General features: G+C 37.9%; 1 protein-coding gene across 1 annotated transcript; it reads left to right on the top strand.

The window, feature by feature from the left end:
• The first annotated feature begins 4,594 nt into the window (after positions 1–4,594).
• On the top strand, positions 4,595–13,979 carry CD69 (CD69 molecule). Its single transcript, XM_042945775.1, has 5 exons — positions 4,595–5,635; positions 9,792–9,914; positions 11,211–11,410; positions 11,752–11,855; positions 12,863–13,979. The coding sequence occupies exons 1-5, from the start codon at positions 5,572–5,574 to the stop codon at positions 12,969–12,971; spliced, it is 600 nt and encodes a 199-aa protein (XP_042801709.1). The 5' UTR covers positions 4,595–5,571; the 3' UTR covers positions 12,972–13,979.
• The last annotated feature ends 4,950 nt before the right edge of the window (positions 13,980–18,929 follow it).

The raw sequence follows: 18,929 nt of genomic DNA, 5'->3' as shown, positions 1-18,929 counted from the left end.
CGACTTCGGCTCAGGTCATGATCTCACGGTCCTTGAGTTCGAGCCCCGAGTCGGGCTCTGTGCTGACAGCTCAGAGCCTGGAGCCTGTTTCGGATTCTGTGTCTCCCTCTCTCTCTGACCCTCTCCCGTTCATGCTCTGTCTCTCGCTGTCTCAGAAATAAATAAACATTAAAAAAATTAAAAAAAAAAAAAGAGTGAACACTCAACCAGCTGTGCCACCCAGGCACCCTGAGATGGCACGCTTTTAATAATTACATCAGGACAAGTGTCAACCAGATCTTCAGGGCAAACCCTATTCACTGTTCTTTCACTCTTTTGCATACATTTAGGTTGACTGCTTCCTCAAACCTAAGGGAGATTTCTTACACTCAAAAAAACAAGGACTGTGGAAGCAGAGGAGGATTAATGGGACAATATTAATTTTGTAGTGAAGTTCAGGTTATTATAAAGGACTTGCCTAGCAGGAGGTCCAGTAAATACCTAGAAGGCCCACTGATGACATCCGTTCTCAGTAATCTGACTGGTTTTCATGTTTGCAGAGGCCGTCTGCTGTCACCTATATACTAAGTGCTGAACTCAACAGAATACTTGGGCTGCTCCCATAAAGACAGAGGCAAAATGACTCCAAAAAAGAAATAGCACAGGTCTTGATCATGGTTATAAGGTTTACAGATAATCTTTTTCCTCCTTTTTAAGTTTAGTTATTTATTTATTTGTAACCAATTGAGCCACCCAGGTGCCCCCAGATATTTATTTTCTGAAAATAAGATCTCTGGTTATCATTTCTTTTCTCTGTCCAATGGCCTACTTATAGATGCGTTACATAAAAATAACATCAATAGTAGATGTCACATATATATATATGCATGTGTTTATAAATGTAAGCGTATCTAAATGTATACATATAGCATCCATTCACTTGACTACAGCTGAAGAAGCAAGAAACCTCGAGCACACAGGCAAGCATCTCCATATTATGAGCGCTGTCTGAGGTGGAAGTAAGAGAAGGCAGCTTCCTGTCTGTATCCTAGGCAGACAAGAGCCACGTTGCATCCCATCAGCAAGAATGCTGCGACTTCTCAGCTTTGTCTCTTACCACAAATGAAAAACTCTCCCCTTTTAGGACTTCTATCAAAGTGATTCCTTCATACATCATTCAATGCCTAATATGTCCCAAACCCCATACTAGAACACTGATGTTTTTAGTTTATAATTTTCTTTCCTCACCAAACCGTGTAAGTTGGATGTTAGTACTTTAAGTCTACAGATAACAAAGCCAAAGCTCAGTGGAGTTGTGCACTTTCCCAAAGCCATGCAGTTAGCAAATGCTTGAGCCGGTATTCGCACACAATCTGTTGTGTGTCTGCCCAGTAAGTATTTTGAACTCTTTCTATATTCTAGGTGCTGTTTTATACTAGAGATTCATTGTTGAATAAGTCAGCCATGCCCCTGCTCTTAAAGATGCTATTTTCTAGAAAGGGAAATAAATGATAACAGTGAATTTTCAAAACTAGATATATATACATTTACATTATTTATTTATTCATTTATATATGTATTCGTTATATATATATATATATACATATATATATATGTGTATATATATATATATATGTATATATATATATATATATATATATATATATAATGAACTACAAAATTTCAGAGGAGAATATATTTTATACCATTCTTCTTCTTTTTAAATGTTTTTAGTTATTTTTGAGAGAGCCAGAGCTTGAGTGGGGGAGGGACAGAGAGACAGAGAGAGACACAGAATCCCAAGCAGGCTCCAGACTCTGAGCTGTCAACACAGAGCCTGATGTGGGGCTCTCAAACTCATGAACCGTGAGATCATGACCTGAACTGAAGTCTTATACTAACTGACTGAGCCACCCAGGCACCCCTGAGAAAAGATTTTATAAAAGAAGAGAGTGAGGTAATATTGTGGCCAATGGAAGGTAAATTCTACAAGGGGTTGGGGAAGGTCTTGCTGAGAAGGTGACATGTGAGGTAACATAAACAAGAAGAAAGTGTTAACCATGGAAAATCTGAGAGAACAAGGGCAAGAACACACTCCATAAAACCAAAATAAGTTTAGCTTTTCTCAAGGAACACAAAGAAGGTCACCATAGCTGACCTATAGGGAGTAGGAGAGAAAATCGCGGGAGATGATTATTTGACTGTAAAATCTGTACTTTTTTTAAATAATGCTAACCAACCTAACTTTTCTGGAATATTCAAATTTCAAAAACAGTGTCCCACTAAGAAAACTGATTTTCACACTTACGTGGGAGTCATCAGAGGGGAAAAGTCACGTTAGTAAGTGGTAAAACTGGACCAGGATTTCTGTGGTTGCCCAACGAACTGCTAGAAGTCGCTTTGTAGGTGGGAAACACACATGGCAAGGATTATTAGTGTGTGTAAGAATATTTGCTTTCTCCCCCCCATCATACCCCACAGACTTGGAAGGGTTCAAATACTGTTGTAGATTTATAACTGTTATATTATCCCGTCACCCGAGCCCCAAGACCAGGTTCTTGAGTAAGAATGTCATAGATATGAACACTGAACTTAAGAGAAAGAAAACAGCTGGAGTTTATCAGAGATAGCTTGCATACAAGGGAGCCAACAAGAAAGAGGAATGCTGCTCCCCGAAGGGGCAGCGTGCAAGGCTTATAGAGAGGTACTCTTCCAAAGAGTGAGGCGCTGGGAGTGGGGAAGCATCCTTCAGTCCTACCGTCATTATCTTGTGGTCTTTACTTTTCAACGGACATGAGACAATCACAGGCTGACTTTCTCCATGGTCCACCTCCTTTCAGGGCTCCTGAAAAACAGAAATCCTTGTGCAAGCAGGTTTTAAGTTGTTATTTCTAATTTTGCCCAGACTACCATTACTCCCTAACAGCTGTTATCTCTCATTTGTTTGCTTTCCCAGAAGTAGGTATTTGTCTCTAAGAGTATGGAAACTTTCAACCCTTGGCCCAGACCAGGAGTTTCACAGGAATTAAGTCCCTCTTGCTTTCCCTACACTGTCTCGACCCCATACATTCTTCATGATACAGTGTGTATAGTCAGTGCCAAGGTGTGGACATTAACCCAGGTCTCCCAACTTTAGGAGAATAAACAGAGGACCTAAGTTGTTTTAACACAAAGAAATTAGTGAACGCAGCAGATGTTTCCCTTAAATACCCAACTTGCCTCCTCCATCCCTCATCTGTAATATTCAAGGGTGTCCTTGCTACCCAGTGGCAGTCTACAATCCCCCACACCTCCCTGAGTGGCACTCTGTATTCTGGAACTTTTACAGTTCTTTAATGTTTATTCTACTTTAGAGAGAAAGAGAGCTCAAGCGAGCCCGATATGGGGCTGGAACTCACAAACCGTGGGATCGTGACCTGAGCTGGTGTCGGACGCTCAATCGACTGAGCCACTCAGGCGCCCATGGAACTTTTATGGCTTTTATACATATTCTTTCATTAGTTCATATTTATTTATTCATGCACTCAACAACTCTGTGTAGTAAGCACATACTAGGTTCCAGTTGTTATGTCAGGTGTTAGAGCCATAGAGGGGGTAAGCCAGAAAAAGTTATTGCCCCCAAGCAGCTTACTTAGTCTAGAAAGGAAAGTAGATGATAAACAATGATATAATGTCAGCTGTCACCATGTGATATAAAGAAAGATAAAGGTATACGGTGGCATAGAGCGTGAGGTTCTATTTTACATATAGAAAGCACATCGAAGACCTTTCTGGGCAGATCATAGTTGAATAATAAATGAAATGAGTTAAAGGAAGAGACAGACATGCAAGCAGATGAAAGAAGAACGTTTCAGAGAAAATGCACAAATTCTGAAGTGGGAGTATGCTTGACATTTTTGTGGTATAGCAGAGGTTACAGTTGGAGAGGGCAGTGACTAATAGGGAAAATGGCAGGAGAGGTAGCCAAGGGCTAGATCAGAGACCTTCTCAACTATAAGAAGGTCTTTGGATTTTTATGGTGATTTTGATAAGAAGGCTTTGCGGGTAGGAGTGGGGAGGAGATGAACATCTCAACAAAGTGATAGGACTTAACTTTAAACAACGCTTCTTGCTGTCGTGTGGAAAACATACCAGGAAACGGACTGAGAGTGGAAGCAAAGAGAACCCTTAAGACCAACGTGTAACTCTTAACGTCTTAGGTTAACAAATAAATACAATGGCCTAACTTAGCCACAGTCGATGAGAATTGCCAACCCATCTAAGCATAATACTTTCACGAAGTCTTTCTTTTGAAACCAGATTGTCTTTAAAGAAGAGGTACTAATGACAAAAATTGTGGCAGCAAGATTGGTAACCAGAGTGATATTTTGATCCCCTCTTTAAGTCACCACGCACAGACATTCTGGCTTCATTTTGTGTTGATCTTAATAGCTTAGATGGTATTAGATGCCATGGCAATATATTTTTTATAAATCATACTCCTTGGGGAGCCTGGGTGGCTCAATCAGTTAAGCCTCTGACTCTTGATTTCAGCTCAGGTCATAATCTCGGGGAACACGGGGTCCATGATGACAGCACAGAGCCTGCTTAAGATTCTCTCTCTTTCCCTCTATCTCTCTCTGCCCCTCCCTCACTCGTGCTTTCTCTCTCCTTCTCAAAAATAAAATACATAAAATTTATGACAATCATACTCCAGATGTCTGACACCTCAGAAATACATGAAAAATAATCACATAAAAGAGGAGAAAATTAGAGAAGAATAAGATACTAGGGGGAATAAGGGCAATCTAGATGACAGTAAAATGTGGCAAAAAATTAACAGGAGGTAAATGAAACAGGTAATTTAAGACAAACAATTTTAGACTATCGGAAGTTCCAGACCACAAGGTTTCTATTTCTTGAATTAAAAGCAAGCGTGTACTAAATGGTAACGTAGAAGAACTGGTCCCTGGGGAAGCGTCAATGATACCCTTCTGACAGCCGATTTATAGCTTCCTAAGTAAAATTCTTCCAGAGTGGAGAGAGATTCATGAGGACAGAGATCTTAAAATTCTTACTTAACAATGACCCCTCTAGCCCCAAACAGTGTCAGGGTCAGAGTGCATGCTCAATAAATATTAGTCGTTCATTAACTAAATGAATCAGAATCTAGGGGAAATATTACTCTCCAAATTATTTCCACCTCAAAGATAAGAAGCCTTAACCGTTCTCTCCTTACTTAAATACACCGTCTCCTAAACTATCTGTGTTTTTTACAAACTTAAAGAAGGATGTCTCAGATGCTGGAAAAATCCCGCTTGTCGCTTCATGCTACACCTACGGTTGTGAGAAAGCACATTTCAGACAGCAGGGAAAACCCGCAGCTCACCACCACAACACGGTGTGAATTGTCTGGGCCGCTGGAGCATAAATTAAAGAGAACTGATGTAGTCGAGCGGGTATAGGTGGCAAGAGGAAGGGGGTGGAGACAATATAACAATATAAACGCTGAGGTACCTCACAGACTCAGAGACGGGACAAGAGGTCTAGCAAAGACTTTTGCTGTAGTTGGCTTGGCCTGGGATTAGCCGGGGACTCTTGACTAGAGCAAAGATGAATTCTGAAGAGTGTTCCATAACAGAGAACAGCTCCTTGCATCCGGAGAGAGGACAACAAAGTAAGTCAGACCTTATTTGTTATATCCTTGTAACAAAACTCCTTTTCCCTCTCTGTCCCTCACACACACATACATCTATCTGTCTGTCTATCTATCTATCATCTATCTATCATCTATCTATCTATCTATCATCTATCATCTAGCTAGCTAGCTTATATATTACAGTACTTTAAAAAATGAGCCTTTGTCTTTAGAAAAACTTGGTTACATTTTGCTTCAGTCCAGGAAAAGGAGAATATGGGAACAAGTAATTATTTCTCTATCTACCTGAAACATGAGAGGAGACCACAGCGTTGGATTTCAGAAGGCCTTTAAAGACCTGTTCCTTTGTTTCAATGTTCAATGTTTCAATGTTCCATATCAGTTCTTCAGATTTACCTGGAAAGCTCACTGGCCCAGTGCATTCCGCATCCTTTTTCCATATCCATCTGTAGGCACTTCAGGAAGCACAGCCTCTCTTTACAAAACTTTTCTGGGCCTTCCACATGAACAATTACATTCTTCGTTGTCTTCACCTGTGTCTTTGTAGGCTTTCTGTTTGCTTCGTTGTATTCTCGTGACAGCATCCTCCAGTTGCTGGCAATGAAGGTTTCCAACCTTTGAGAGGATAGACGGACGCATATCTGAACATTTACCGGGCCTGGTGGTAGTTTCTTAGGAGAAGGTCACGAAAAGTTCTTGAAAGGGCAATCTTCTGCTTCTGCACCCTTCATAGAACTCTTCCTCTATTTCATCATTCTGCTTCACCCTCTAATCACTGGCTTCAGATTCGACATGAGTCACACATGGTTCTTCCTTTCTTCTGTTTTTCATCTAAATACATCAAAATGTGATTATCTTAGCTATTTACTTTTTCCCCTCTTCTCTTTGCCTATTCTGTCCACAGAATTTATTCTCTTTCCTGTTACCAGAACGCTCCCATTTTTTTTTTTCTTATAATGTGTTTCTGTGAGGCTTGTTTGTTTTTTTTTTTTAATTTAGCCTTCTTTCTCTCCAATTAATGAGGTGCCCCCCAAACTTACTTTTAGGCAAAGTTACCTGGTAATCAAGGGGTGCATTATAACATGAACAGCAGAGCTGAACGGTCTGGAGAGTGGGATTGCTTTCTGAGCCTGTGTCTGCTAGACTGGTTTATGTTAGGAAGACACCAATTGCTTCTGATAAACCCATCTTGTACTAAGTACACACAATCAAGTGTGCATAAGAAGTGCAAGCCGCAAAGATTCCTGGTAGCTAGGTAACCATAATGTTATGGCCCAGTTGAGCTGCTGAAAAGAAATAACGTACATAATAATAAAATCACCCAGTAAGTAGAGATCATAGTTGCACAACGAAGGACCTAATTCAGGAATCCGCAACTTTTCCCGAGTTCTCCAATTTTCTATTGAGTGTTTAGTTTATGCTGCCCTTGTAGTTGCTTTATTACTGTAAGCCATCATTGGGCATCACCTTTGGATGACTTGGTATTTAATCGTGGATTTAGCTTCAATTTCTTCATTAATGAACAGGGCCCATAATCAGAGCGGAAGTATCCTGTAAGGGGAGTGTTTTGTTGCCTAGGTGATAAATCAAACAGTGAGTAACAATAGCCCTCACTAATGGAGAAACATACAGTCTGAGAATCACCTCCACCTTTTGCCTGTGGATAAGCCAATAGACTGAGCTAGGCTGGCTCTGAGTTCGGGAGCTACATAGATGAGTTAGTGTTTGCCGAGGAACCACAACTCTTGCTGCATTGAGTCTAAACAGCCTGATTGACTCTCACATGGGGAGAAGTGAAACTAGACAGACAGTTCTGAACTTGCTACCCTATCTACCAAGGGCAGCTTCCGGTGATAGTTGTATGCTGGTTAAAAAAAAAAAAAAAAAAAAAAAAAAAAAAGGAAGATTTGCTTTGAGAACTGAGAGAAATAGAGCTAGAGAGGAGTGAAGTAAAAGCTTCTCTTGCAAAACCCCAATGCAGACCTATGCTGGGAAAGAACAATCCCCAGAAGCAAAAATGATAACCAGTGAACAATGAAAGAAAACACACCTCTGTGCTCAGTTTCACTTCGGAGAAATGTTTTTAGGAAAAGAAATACAAGAATCTCAAGATATGTCCTCTTTTAGTATGCTTTTAATTATGGAAATCATAGCATATAGAAAAACATGATATGTTTGCATTCGATGCTATTTTGTATGGTAATTTCTAGTATCATTCAAGTGGCCATTTTACGTTTCAGTTTTTGAGAACCTAATAGGGAACTATGTATCTCTTGTGAGGCCAAATTTTAGAAACCCTGAGGGGTCATCCTAGCAAAAATCAAATTCAATCACTGGTCACAAAATCTTCTTCTCTCCGTTCTTGATTACTTATTTATATTCTAAAGCAGATATTCTTGTAGTTTTTTTTTAAACTAAGAATCATCATTCACATCATGTTCATATTCCACAAAATTATTTCTTATTGGTGAAATCAAGTCAAATTTTTGCTTCGTTTCAGCATTATACAGAAGGTACATGAAAAAAATCAACTTCTACCTAACATTTGCTGTATAATATTGTTATGTTTCCTCTACTATCTTCTCTTGAAAAATTCAAATATTTTGCTCTTCACTCAAATATCATTTTAATTGAGGCATAATTGACATGCCACAGACGCACAAATCAAAAGTATGCCATTTAATGAGTTCCATAACAACTCCAATCAAGATTTGAAATTTCACCCTAGAAAGTTCCCCTGTGTTTCTTTCCAGCCAAATTACTTTTCCTACACACATAAAAGCAATTACTTTTCTGATTTCTGTTGCCATAGTTTAATTCAACTTTTTTTTTTTTTTTGAGTATAGGTAACACATAATGTTACATTATTTTCAGGTGTACAACATAGTAATTCTACACCCCTTTATGTTATGCTATGCTCACCATAATGTAGGACCCTCTGTCACACCATGCTCTTACACTACCACGGATTATATTTCCTATGCTGTGCCTTTCATTCCCGTGAATTATCCATTCCATCGCTGGAAGCCTGTATCTCCCACTCTCCTTCACCCATTTTGCGCATACCCCCATTCTCCTCCCCTCTGGCAATCTTCATTTGGTTCTCTGTATTTATGGGTCCGATTCTGCTTTCTGTTTGTTCCTTCACTTGCTTTGTTTTTTAGACTCCACCTATAAGTGAAATCATATGGTGTTTGTCTTTCTTGGTCTGACTTCGTTCAGCTATCCTTGCGTGTCATATAAATGGAAATCTATAGTTTATAGCCTTGAATGTCATATAAATGGAAATCTATAGTATATAGTTGTAGCTGCATTTTTTTCACTCGACATTTTTTGAGACCAATGCATTTTGTTGCATTGATGAGGTTTTTTGTTTGTTTGTTTTTGTGGGTTTTTTTTTTTGTTTGTTTTTGTGTTTTTTTCTGCTGAGTAGAATTCAGATATGCCATATCTTGTTTATCCATATTCCTACTGATGGACATGTGGATTCTTTCTAAGATTTGGCTGTTAAGAATAAAGCTGCTATGAGCATTCTTGTTTTGTACAAGTCAAACTCTCAATCAGAGGATAGGTATATATTTCATTGTATGAAAAACAGCTTTCCAAATTATCTTTACATTTTACTCCCCCATCAGTAATATATGAAAATTTCCATTGCTTTACGTATGTACTGACTTCACCAAAAAGTACCACCAGTCTTTTTTTTTTTTTAATTTTCAGTCATGGTACTTGTAGATATTTATATATCAATTCAATATTTTTTATTCATCATCCATATTTATTACATTTAAGTCAACTTTCTTAAACAGGAACTACAGAGAGGTTAAGGGATTATGCTTAGGATGTCCTTTTTATGTGTCTCCTAGGGTAATCAGATATTTAATAAATGTTTTTGTGATTCAAACAATAAAATCATCATAAACTTAGAATTTTTGTAGGTACTAAGTGCACATATTAGGCAGATATTTTATGATCTCATTATTATCCCTGGATCGTTTCATTTCTAGCCAAAAATAAACTGTCCAAAGTCACTCAAAATTGGGGGAAATTAACTTATAAATTTCATCTAAGAAGATAAGGAGGTATTGAAAAGCTAATGCCTCAGGAGAATATCAAATGTCCCTTTCCTACTTCCACAGTTGACCTGAATTCATCATGAACTTTCTCCCTGCAGGTACCACCGCCAGCCCTCAGTTTGCAACACAGCATGAAGGGTCCCTTCAAGTTCCTATCCCATGTGCTGTATTGAATGTGGTCTTTATCACTTGTTTAATCATTGCTCTCATCGCTTTATCAGGTGGGTCTGTACTTCATGAATTCATTCTGCTGTTAGCATTCCTGTCCAGCTGAAATCAACAGGGATTACTGGCACTAATTAATCTGAAATTCTGATTAATTTAGAATCACCCCCATTTTTTTTTTAAAAGCATCATTTTTGTTTTATTTGTTTGCTTTTGCATGGAACTTAATCTAAAAGCCTTTGGTTTAATCTTAATAGTAAAGCCTTTAGGCAAGGGAGGGTCAGGGATTGTTAGCTGCCATTGTACAGAAAGTGAAATGTGTAACATGCCCAACTCTAGCCCCAGAACCCTCACAGAGGAGGATATGGTCTCACATGAAGGAAAAAAAAGCGGTGTGTGTGTGGGGGGGGGGGGGGGGGGGGGACTCTCATACTTTGGAATCTAGAAATGGTCTCTCTCTCTCTCTCTCTCTTTTTTAGAATCACCCCCATTTTTTATACATGGCTGATTTCTTTGAACATCCCAAATATAATTCCATATTCTTTAGATAATCAATGCAACGCTTTCTCAGTTGCCTAGAACGTCTTTAGAAGTATTAAAGGTGTCTATGATTTAAAAATTATTGTGGGATGGGGGAAGGGAAGGAAAAAAAATAAGTTAAAAATTATTGTGGGAGAAAATTACACGAGCAGATTTTTAAATCTGAAGTGAAAGGGACTGATTTAGATTCTAACTAAACAGACATTTAGCTAGGGGGAAAATGTGGGCTTCACATTCATTTTTGATAGAAAAAAATAATATCTAAGCCATAGATTAATCAGGAATTGACCAGTCTTTTGTTTTTTATCTCAAGGGCAACAGAATGGTGCTTACGCATAATTAAAATATATATATATATCTAGAAGCTCCCAAAGAATTAATTGGGATACGGTATTCAAAACATAGCAATACCAAGACATTTGCCTTTAACAAACATGAAATCTTACAATTTTATGAAATGTCCCCAGCCATAGTTCTTTCTGTATTCTGAATTATTTCCCTACAAATTATTCTCTCCTTCTCCCAATTTAGTGTTTCGTTGGCTGCATTGGAATTTATAATGCCCTTTACCCTTTTTAGTCCAAAGACTACTGGCAGGATTTTTCTATTTTCCTACCCCTTTCGGAAATTATGGCCCAAAGGACACCTTCTTATTTCTTGCATCCTGACAGTGGTAGTTAGGCACAACAGGAAATTAGATAAAGTGAGAACCTGCCTTCTTGCTCTTCTCAGAATTCACTTCTTGCCTCTCATCCTTGTCATTGTCAGCTAGTTTCTTTTATTACTAAAACAAACCATTTTCCTGTTCACAGTTGGCCAATACAACTGTCCAGAACAATATTCACACCCACTGCCATCAAATAGCCCTGTTTCTTCATGCTCAGATGATTGGATTGCATACCGGAGGAAATGCTACTTTATTTCCACTGTAACAAAGGACTGGAAGTCAGCACAAAACTTTTGCTCTGAACATTGGGCTACTCTTGGCTTCGTTGATTCTGAAGAGGACATGGTAAGATTCAAAAACAATTTCCTAAATATTTGCTATTTTTTGATAGAGATAATCTGTGATTTCTTTGAAGACATTGTACCTATCTCCCTTGTAGGGAAATTTAGTTACAGAAAAGCATGAGATCAGTCTGAGGTCATAATCAGGGTTCCGTTTAACCTTGTAAATTTGATTTGATTATTTAGCTTCAATGGCCAAAAGTTCAAACGAGCTGGTCCCAAATAGAGCTAATAAGTGAGCAGCTTAGCCATCATGCCTTGAATTGCAGCTTTTGAGAAATGTAATTTATTACATACTTACCAGAGGGGTTGTTTAACATATGCCTTCTTTGTGCTTTCTTCAAGATCTTTTTAAAACGATTTGTGGGTAGAGCCGAACATTGGATTGGGCTGAAAAATGAAGATGGCCGGACATGGAAATGGTCAGATGGCAAAGTATTCAATAACAGGTAAGTTTTTAGATGTCTCTTCATCCTCCCCAGAATGGCAGCTCAGGGAAGCCATTTTCCTTTCAAATCAAAGGTTGTGCCCTTTATGAGCAGAGCTTTACCAGTCTGTTTTGTACGCTTATACTCTTTCAAATTCTTCAAAGAACGGTTTTAATATTGCCATTTTTCTCTTTTTATCTATTTGGAAATCATACAATAAATGCTTCTAGCATGTTTATCTCAGCAAATTTCAGTGTGAGTGACAGACTCAGAAATTTTCCAGAAATAATTGCAATGCTGCAAAAAGAAAAAAATCCAACATTTCCAATCTCGTATATATATTTTCCTGATAAGCTGGAGTTTTTCTTTTTTCTTTTTTTTTAGAAAATAATTCCCTTTGCCCTCTCCCAATTCTCATCACCACAGAGATAAAGAACAATATTTCTAATCATGAATTAGAAGCTTCTGTGAACCTAAGAGAAAACTTGCCTCAGAATGAAAGATATTGCCTAATTTTATTACCTGTAATTAATGTACATTTTAAAGTTTAAAGGACATTTTATATGTTTAGTGTTAATCTTTTCATCTGAAAACTCAGAATTGAATAAATCTCTAGGTATCTAAATAGTTTCATGATAATTACTGATATGGAGAATAAATTTAAAAATCTCTAGAAAAAGAATTCTTAATATATGTCCTATGGGACTATACATGCAGATGGGCTTTAGGGGCCATAAACCTAACTCAGCAACAACCAAGAATCACTCTTCTGGTGGTATGCCAACCGAAGGAATGGAACTGTTACTCTCTGCTCTGTATCCACCCTCCACATAGTATTTCTTCCAGTCTCGGTCTACTGTCTTTACAAGTTAGTTTATGGTCAACTTGACCAGCTGACATGCTTCATGAGGTCCTACCAAGCGAAAAAAAAAAAAAAATCACAGACTACCCTCACAAAGTTCATTCTCCTGTAACTGAATGGAAATAATGAACTGAAAATAATGCTGACTTTCTTTATTGTTTGCCAGGTTCAACCTTACAGGATCTGAGAACTGTGCATTTCTGAATAGCACAGGGGTCATCAGCACAGAATGTGAAAAGAATTTATACTGGATATGTAGTAAGCCCTTCAAATAATGAGGAAACATATTTGCTTCTAGACTATGGTGACTTGGAACTCGAGGAAATTTGTGTTGATGGATGCTGCTTTATGGTCAGAAATTTTCCATAAAAACTTTGTGGGAAAAAAAAACCTTTGTATTATTTTGGAAACCTTCTTCCAAATGAGACTATGGAAAAAAGGAAAAGAAATTCCAGGTTATCCAGCCATGAGCTGAAAAAGGCACAGGTTGCCTGACCATTCATTACGCGCAAAAATGAGAATGACTTTAAGCCTTATGGATGCACTTTATATTTTAAAATTCAGAAATAGTAAAATAACTAGGCTTAGAGTTATTATTTATTGTTGAATGACTACCGAAACTGAGTGTGCTCCTCATATTTGCACTATTTGAAGATGTTAACTGATGGTATTAAAAACCAAATGTCAACATAAGAAATTTTAACCAGTAGTGCAGACATTTAGTCTAAATGCATTTTTTGAGAAAAAAATCAGAGAACATTTCTAAGTGGACAAATGCTTATGAAACTAAGCTTCATAATATTTTTCTCTTTATAGAGAAGTTTGCCAAGTTACTTTGTCATTTTCCTGCCAAAAGAGTGGGATAATCATGTATTTATATGGTTTGTTGGTTTTTGTTTTTGTTTTTGTTTTTTTAGTTCTACGTAACTCATCTTTTCCAATGGTACATACTTCATTGTCTTAAAAATCTTACATGTAGCATTTTACAGAGACACAGACAAAAGCAAAGACTATAACGGATATTTGTGAAGCAGATGAAAGTGTTGGAAAATGTGCAATATGTGATGTGGTAAATTTCTACTGGGAAAAAGTCTGTATTCTTCAAACCTGGAATAGTCAAGTCTTATCTGACTATAAATTTGTACCTTTCCTAATCAATTCTCCCACGTGCAATGCTTCATATGAAGTATTTTCTGAGTGCAATAGTGTTTCTTTGTCTTTTGTATTCACTGCCATTATAAGCTGATTTTGTGTAAGTTAAAATAAAAGTAGAATCCACAAAACGGTTTCTAAGAAGTGTTCATTCCTTCAAAATACACTAATATATGTCATAGTATCAGAAAACAGAACATTAGAACATTTTTTAAACTTATGTACAGTAGAAACTTAGCTTTATAGCACAGTTTGTACTTTTGGTTTTTGGAATTTTTTTTAACATCTATTTTTAAGACAGAGAGAGACAGAGCATGAGCCGGGAAGGGGTAGAGAGAGAGGGAGACACAGAATCCGAAGCAGGCTCCAGGCTCTGAGTTGTCAGCACAGAGCCCGACGTGGGCTCGAACTCACAGAGCGCGAGATCATGACCTGAACCGGAGTCAGATGCTCAACCGACTAAGCCACCCAGGCGCCCCTAGTTTGTACTTTTTGAATTGTTTTCATATGTGCTTCCAAAAGGGCTCTATTTATTTTTCTGTAGAGCAGATGTGCAGTGAACATTCAAATTGACTTGAGAGGAATGTAGGTCATTTAAATTTCTGACTCTGTTATTTTCTTCCTTTCTGTTGTTATTCATCACCCTCATACTAAAGAGACATAGAGAAATTAGGAGACATCTAGAGTTATTTTGCAAGGGCCTATTTATAAAGCTCATCTTCTCTCAGGCCTGGTGCTGACAGCTCAGAGCCTGGAGCCTGCTTCTGATTCTGTGTCTCCCTCTCTCTCTCTGCCCCTCCTCTGCTCATGCTCTGTCTCTCTCTCTCTCTCTCTCAAAAATAAACATTAAAAAAATTTTTTTAAATAAATAAAGCTCATCTTCTCTCCAATAAAAGTATAATTGGCCCTCATAACTGATGCTCTGTATTTTAGTCATTTACACAAAATAATCCATAAAGTAGAAACAAGGCGCTATGTTAATCTCTACAAGATACTCGAGTCAGGAAAAATTCTGTTACCTTCAAAATTGTTTGATGAATGCGTTTCACAATATGCTTCTCCGAAAGCTGCAATGTATTTCATCATATTCTTCTCTGAAGGCTTCTCTGAATGCCATTCTGATATCTCTAAACTGTTATCACTAGAATGCCATATTGGAAAGAAATGTGGGTTCCAGACACTGCCTATAGTGATAAAAAAAAAAAATAGAGGTTTCTTAATTTCAGTGTCCTTCAGTTCCCACAGCTGCAAAATAAAACAAATGGCTTTCAAACTCTAATATCCTATCGTTAATAATAACAAAGCACTCTTGAGTCACGTTAGAAAACAAAGTCTTGTGATTTACCTGTTATGAAATGTGTAGGCGGAAAGTGTAGCTAAAGGCCAAAGCACAGGACAAGTATTTGTTTCGCTTCCGCCCCGCACCGTCACCGTCACCAGTTGTCCAGCTGTTTTAGTTAGCACTGGTCAGAAACTTACTTACAATTGGGTAGAAATTAAATTAGTTAATACATGGAAACGAACTTAGAAGAGTCCCTGCCTCAAAGTGAACCCCCAGGATGTATTAACTTTGAATAATGATTGTTATGTCATTAAAGGTCCAGTATTGACATAGAGCAGCATTTCTACATAATATGTTTATTTCTACAGCATGTTTTTTTTTTTAATTTTTAATATTTATTTATTTATTTATTTATTTATTTATTTATTTTTGAGATGGAGAGAGACAGAGCACGAGCAGGGGAGGGGCAGAGAGAGAGGGAGACACAGAATCTGAAGCGGGCTCCAGGCTCCGAGCTGTCAACACAGACCCCAACTTGGGGCTTGAACTCAAGGACCGTGAGGTCATGACCTGAGCTGATATATATACTCGATTTGCTCCCGCGTTCAAGCTTTTACGTAATTTTTAAAATGTTGAATTTGCAGGCTATATTCATCTTGGATAATTATGTTAATGCGTGCTGAAGGCACCTACCAATTATCTGTGTTTTATTTGGCATTTGCAACACAATTTCAATTCCTTCCTCTGGAAAGAGGAATAACAGTTCACCTGCTTATTTCACATAAATACAGGGACTCAATAAAATGACAACTACTTTTAAAATGATAGAATGCCATTGAAATGCTGGATCCTATAGTCAGTATTGAACTGATTCAACATTTTTATAATTCTAATATAGAAATGATCTTTCTAAGCTTGCTCTCAGTTTTCATAAATTTGACTAGATTTTAACACATGAAAATCTATGCTAATAAAATTCTAGAGAAAATGTTGGAATATATATGATTGGAAAGATTGCTGATGATCAAACACATTGGTATAGTTTAACCTTTGGAATGCAGTTTTTAAAACACTTACCAAAAACCCTAAAAAGATTCCATGTTTCTTTTGATGTGACCATTTTGGGGGGGAGAGAGAAGACTTTAAAGGAATAATCTCTGATGTTCAAGATATAACCACAAAATGTTATCAAAGAGCTATTTTTAATAATGATAAATTAGAAACCACTTAATGGTCCAAAATTAAAGATTTAGTTAAGTAAATATGATTCTACTACATGATGAAATAATATGACGACAATGAAAAATAATAATAAAAAAGAATGTTTAGGTATATGGGGGAATGTGCAAAGTATTATTGTTAGGCCAGGTGAAATATATATCCAGTAAGATTTTATCCTGTTAAATATTAAATAGAAATACACACATTTTGTGTTTCTATATCTTAAAGACAGAAAACTACAAAGGTGAAGACAATGGTTTTCCCTGAGTAATAGGAGTATAGATAACATTTGTTTTCTTCTTTATGTTTCTTCATAGTTTCAAGATATTCTATAAGAGAAATTTATGTTAATAAGCCCTAATATAGTATCATTAAAGTAGCAATTTTATTATTTAAAGTATGACTCTATTTCCTAGTGACCAATTGCCAATATTAAAAATGAATTTGGGGGCACCTGAGTGGCTCAGTCGGTTAAGCATCCAACTTCAGCTCATGTCATGATCTCACCATTCACGAGTTCAAGCCCCATGTTGAACTCTGTGCTGACTGCTCGGAGCCTGGAGCCTGCTTCATATTCTGTGCCTCCCTCGCTCTCTGCCCTCTCCCCCCTTGGGCTCTGCCTTTCTCTCTCTCTCTCTCTCTCTCTCTCTGTCAAAAATAAATAAACATTAAAAAAATTTAATAATGAGTTTGTTTGCGGTGCCTGGATGGCTTTGTTGGCTGAGCATCCAGCTCAGGTCATAATTTCGTGGTTCCTGAGTTTGAGCCTTGCATCAGGCTCCTGTTGTCAGCGCAGAGCCCCCTTTGGGTCCTCTCCCCCCAACTCTCCCCCCTCTCCCATCCCGTCTCTGTCCCTCCTCCTCCTCTCTCTCTCTCAAAAATAAATATTTTTAAAAAATGGGTTTGCTTTGAAACAGTCCCATAAATACAGAGAATAAGCTAATAGTTGCCAGAGGGGATGGGAATGAGGGGATGAGAAAAATGGGTGAAGGAGCATGGGAGAAACAGGCTTCCAGTTATGCAATGGATAAGTCTGGGCATGAAAGGCAAAGCAAGCACAGGGACTATAGTCAATGATACTACAATAGCCTTGTATGGTGACAGATGGTAGCTACACTTGTGACGACCCTAGCATAATGTATCGACTTGTGAAATAACCCTGTTGTACACCTGAAACTAAATCAACACTGTGTCAACTATACTTTTTTTAGTATTAATTTTTGAGAAAGAGAAAGAGGGAGAGAGAGAGAAACAAGCTGGGGAGGGGCAGAGAGAGAGAGGGAAACAAACTCCCAAGCAGACTCTGCGCTGTCAGTGCAGAGCCCGACGTGGGGCTCGAACCCACGAACCGGGAGATCATGACCTGAGCTGAAGTTGGACGCTCAACTGGCTGAACCACCTAGGCATCCCTCAACTATACTTCAATAAAGAAAAAATAATAATAATAATAAGGTTGCTTCAAGAATCTCCTCTATCCTAATTTAACTCAAGTTCCCCCACTCTTATGGGCACGGCATGGTGCAGTGTCACCTAGTGGCGGGGCAAAGTCACTACACTTTTGTTTTGTTGGGTTGTTTCTTGGCTCGGAAGATGTGTTTAACGGGAGAGAAACTGCAGGTTTGTTTTTCTTTTTAAACGCAGTTTAAACCCGGTTTAAGTGTCATGGGTAGTATAATCAGCTTTACGTATTTCATTATAAAGACATTGCGTCTAGTTTCTGCTCCACAGTGCAGACCAAGGAGATGATCTACACCACAAATAATGCTACCTAACGTGTAGCTTTGTTTTAGTTTGTTTTGTTTTCTAGATTTATTTGAGGTATGATTAGTATGCAAGAAAATGGCACATAATTAATATGTACAATTTGGTGCCTTTGGTCACATGTACATATATGCTCATGTTACCATCACCACAATCCAGGTGATAAACATATCCATCACCTCCCAAAGTTGTTCTCTTGGATTTTGTTTGCTTGTTTGTGTTTCAAACTCACAACATGAGGGGGGTCTGGATGGCTCAGTTGGTTAAGCCTCTGACTCTTCGTTTCGGCTCAGGTCATGATCTCCCTGTTCATGTGTTTGAGCTCCGCATCAGGCTCTATGCTGAGAGCACAGAGACTGCTCAGGATTCTTCCTTGCTCCCTCTCTGCCCCTCCCCCCACTCATTTTTTCCCCCTCTCTCTCTCTTTCAAAATAAATAAATAAACATTTAAAAAATCACAGCATGAAATCTAACCTCTTAACAAAGTCAGTAGAGTTGCAGGTTACAAAATCAAAATACAACATCACTTGCATTTCTATACGCCAACAACAAACACTAGGAAATTAACAATCCCATTTCAATAGCTCCAAAAAGAATTAAAAAAACCTTAGAAATAAGCCTAACCAAAAAAGTGAATGACTTACATGGTGAGCGCATTAATAAAAGAAATTAGAGCAGATACAAATAGCTGGAAAGACATTCTGTGTCCACGGATTGGAAGAGTTAATACTATTAAAAGGCCATATCACTCAGAGCAATCTACAAATTCAGTGCAACCCCTATCAAAATCCCAAAGATATAGTGTATAGAAATAGAA

The sequence above is a fragment of the Panthera leo genome, chromosome B4 (genome assembly GCF_018350215.1).
Source record: "Panthera leo isolate Ple1 chromosome B4, P.leo_Ple1_pat1.1, whole genome shotgun sequence".
Lineage (NCBI taxonomy): Eukaryota > Metazoa > Chordata > Mammalia > Carnivora > Felidae > Panthera > Panthera leo.
The sequence above is the reverse complement of the archived record's forward strand: the minus strand, read 5'-3'. Positions and strand labels throughout refer to the sequence as shown.

Bases quoted from the DNA above. Each gene is read 5' to 3' on its own strand.
- CD69 (XM_042945775.1), top strand. From the start codon at position 5,572: ATGAATTCTGAAGAGTGTTCCATAACAGAGAACAGCTCCTTGCATCCG. The intron at 5,636-9,791 runs GTAAGTCAGACC...TTCTCCCTGCAG, and splicing joins TCCGGAGAGAGGACAACAAA to GTACCACCGCCAGCCCTCAG. The intron at 11,856-12,862 runs GTAAGTTTTTAG...ATTGTTTGCCAG, and splicing joins GGCAAAGTATTCAATAACAG to GTTCAACCTTACAGGATCTG.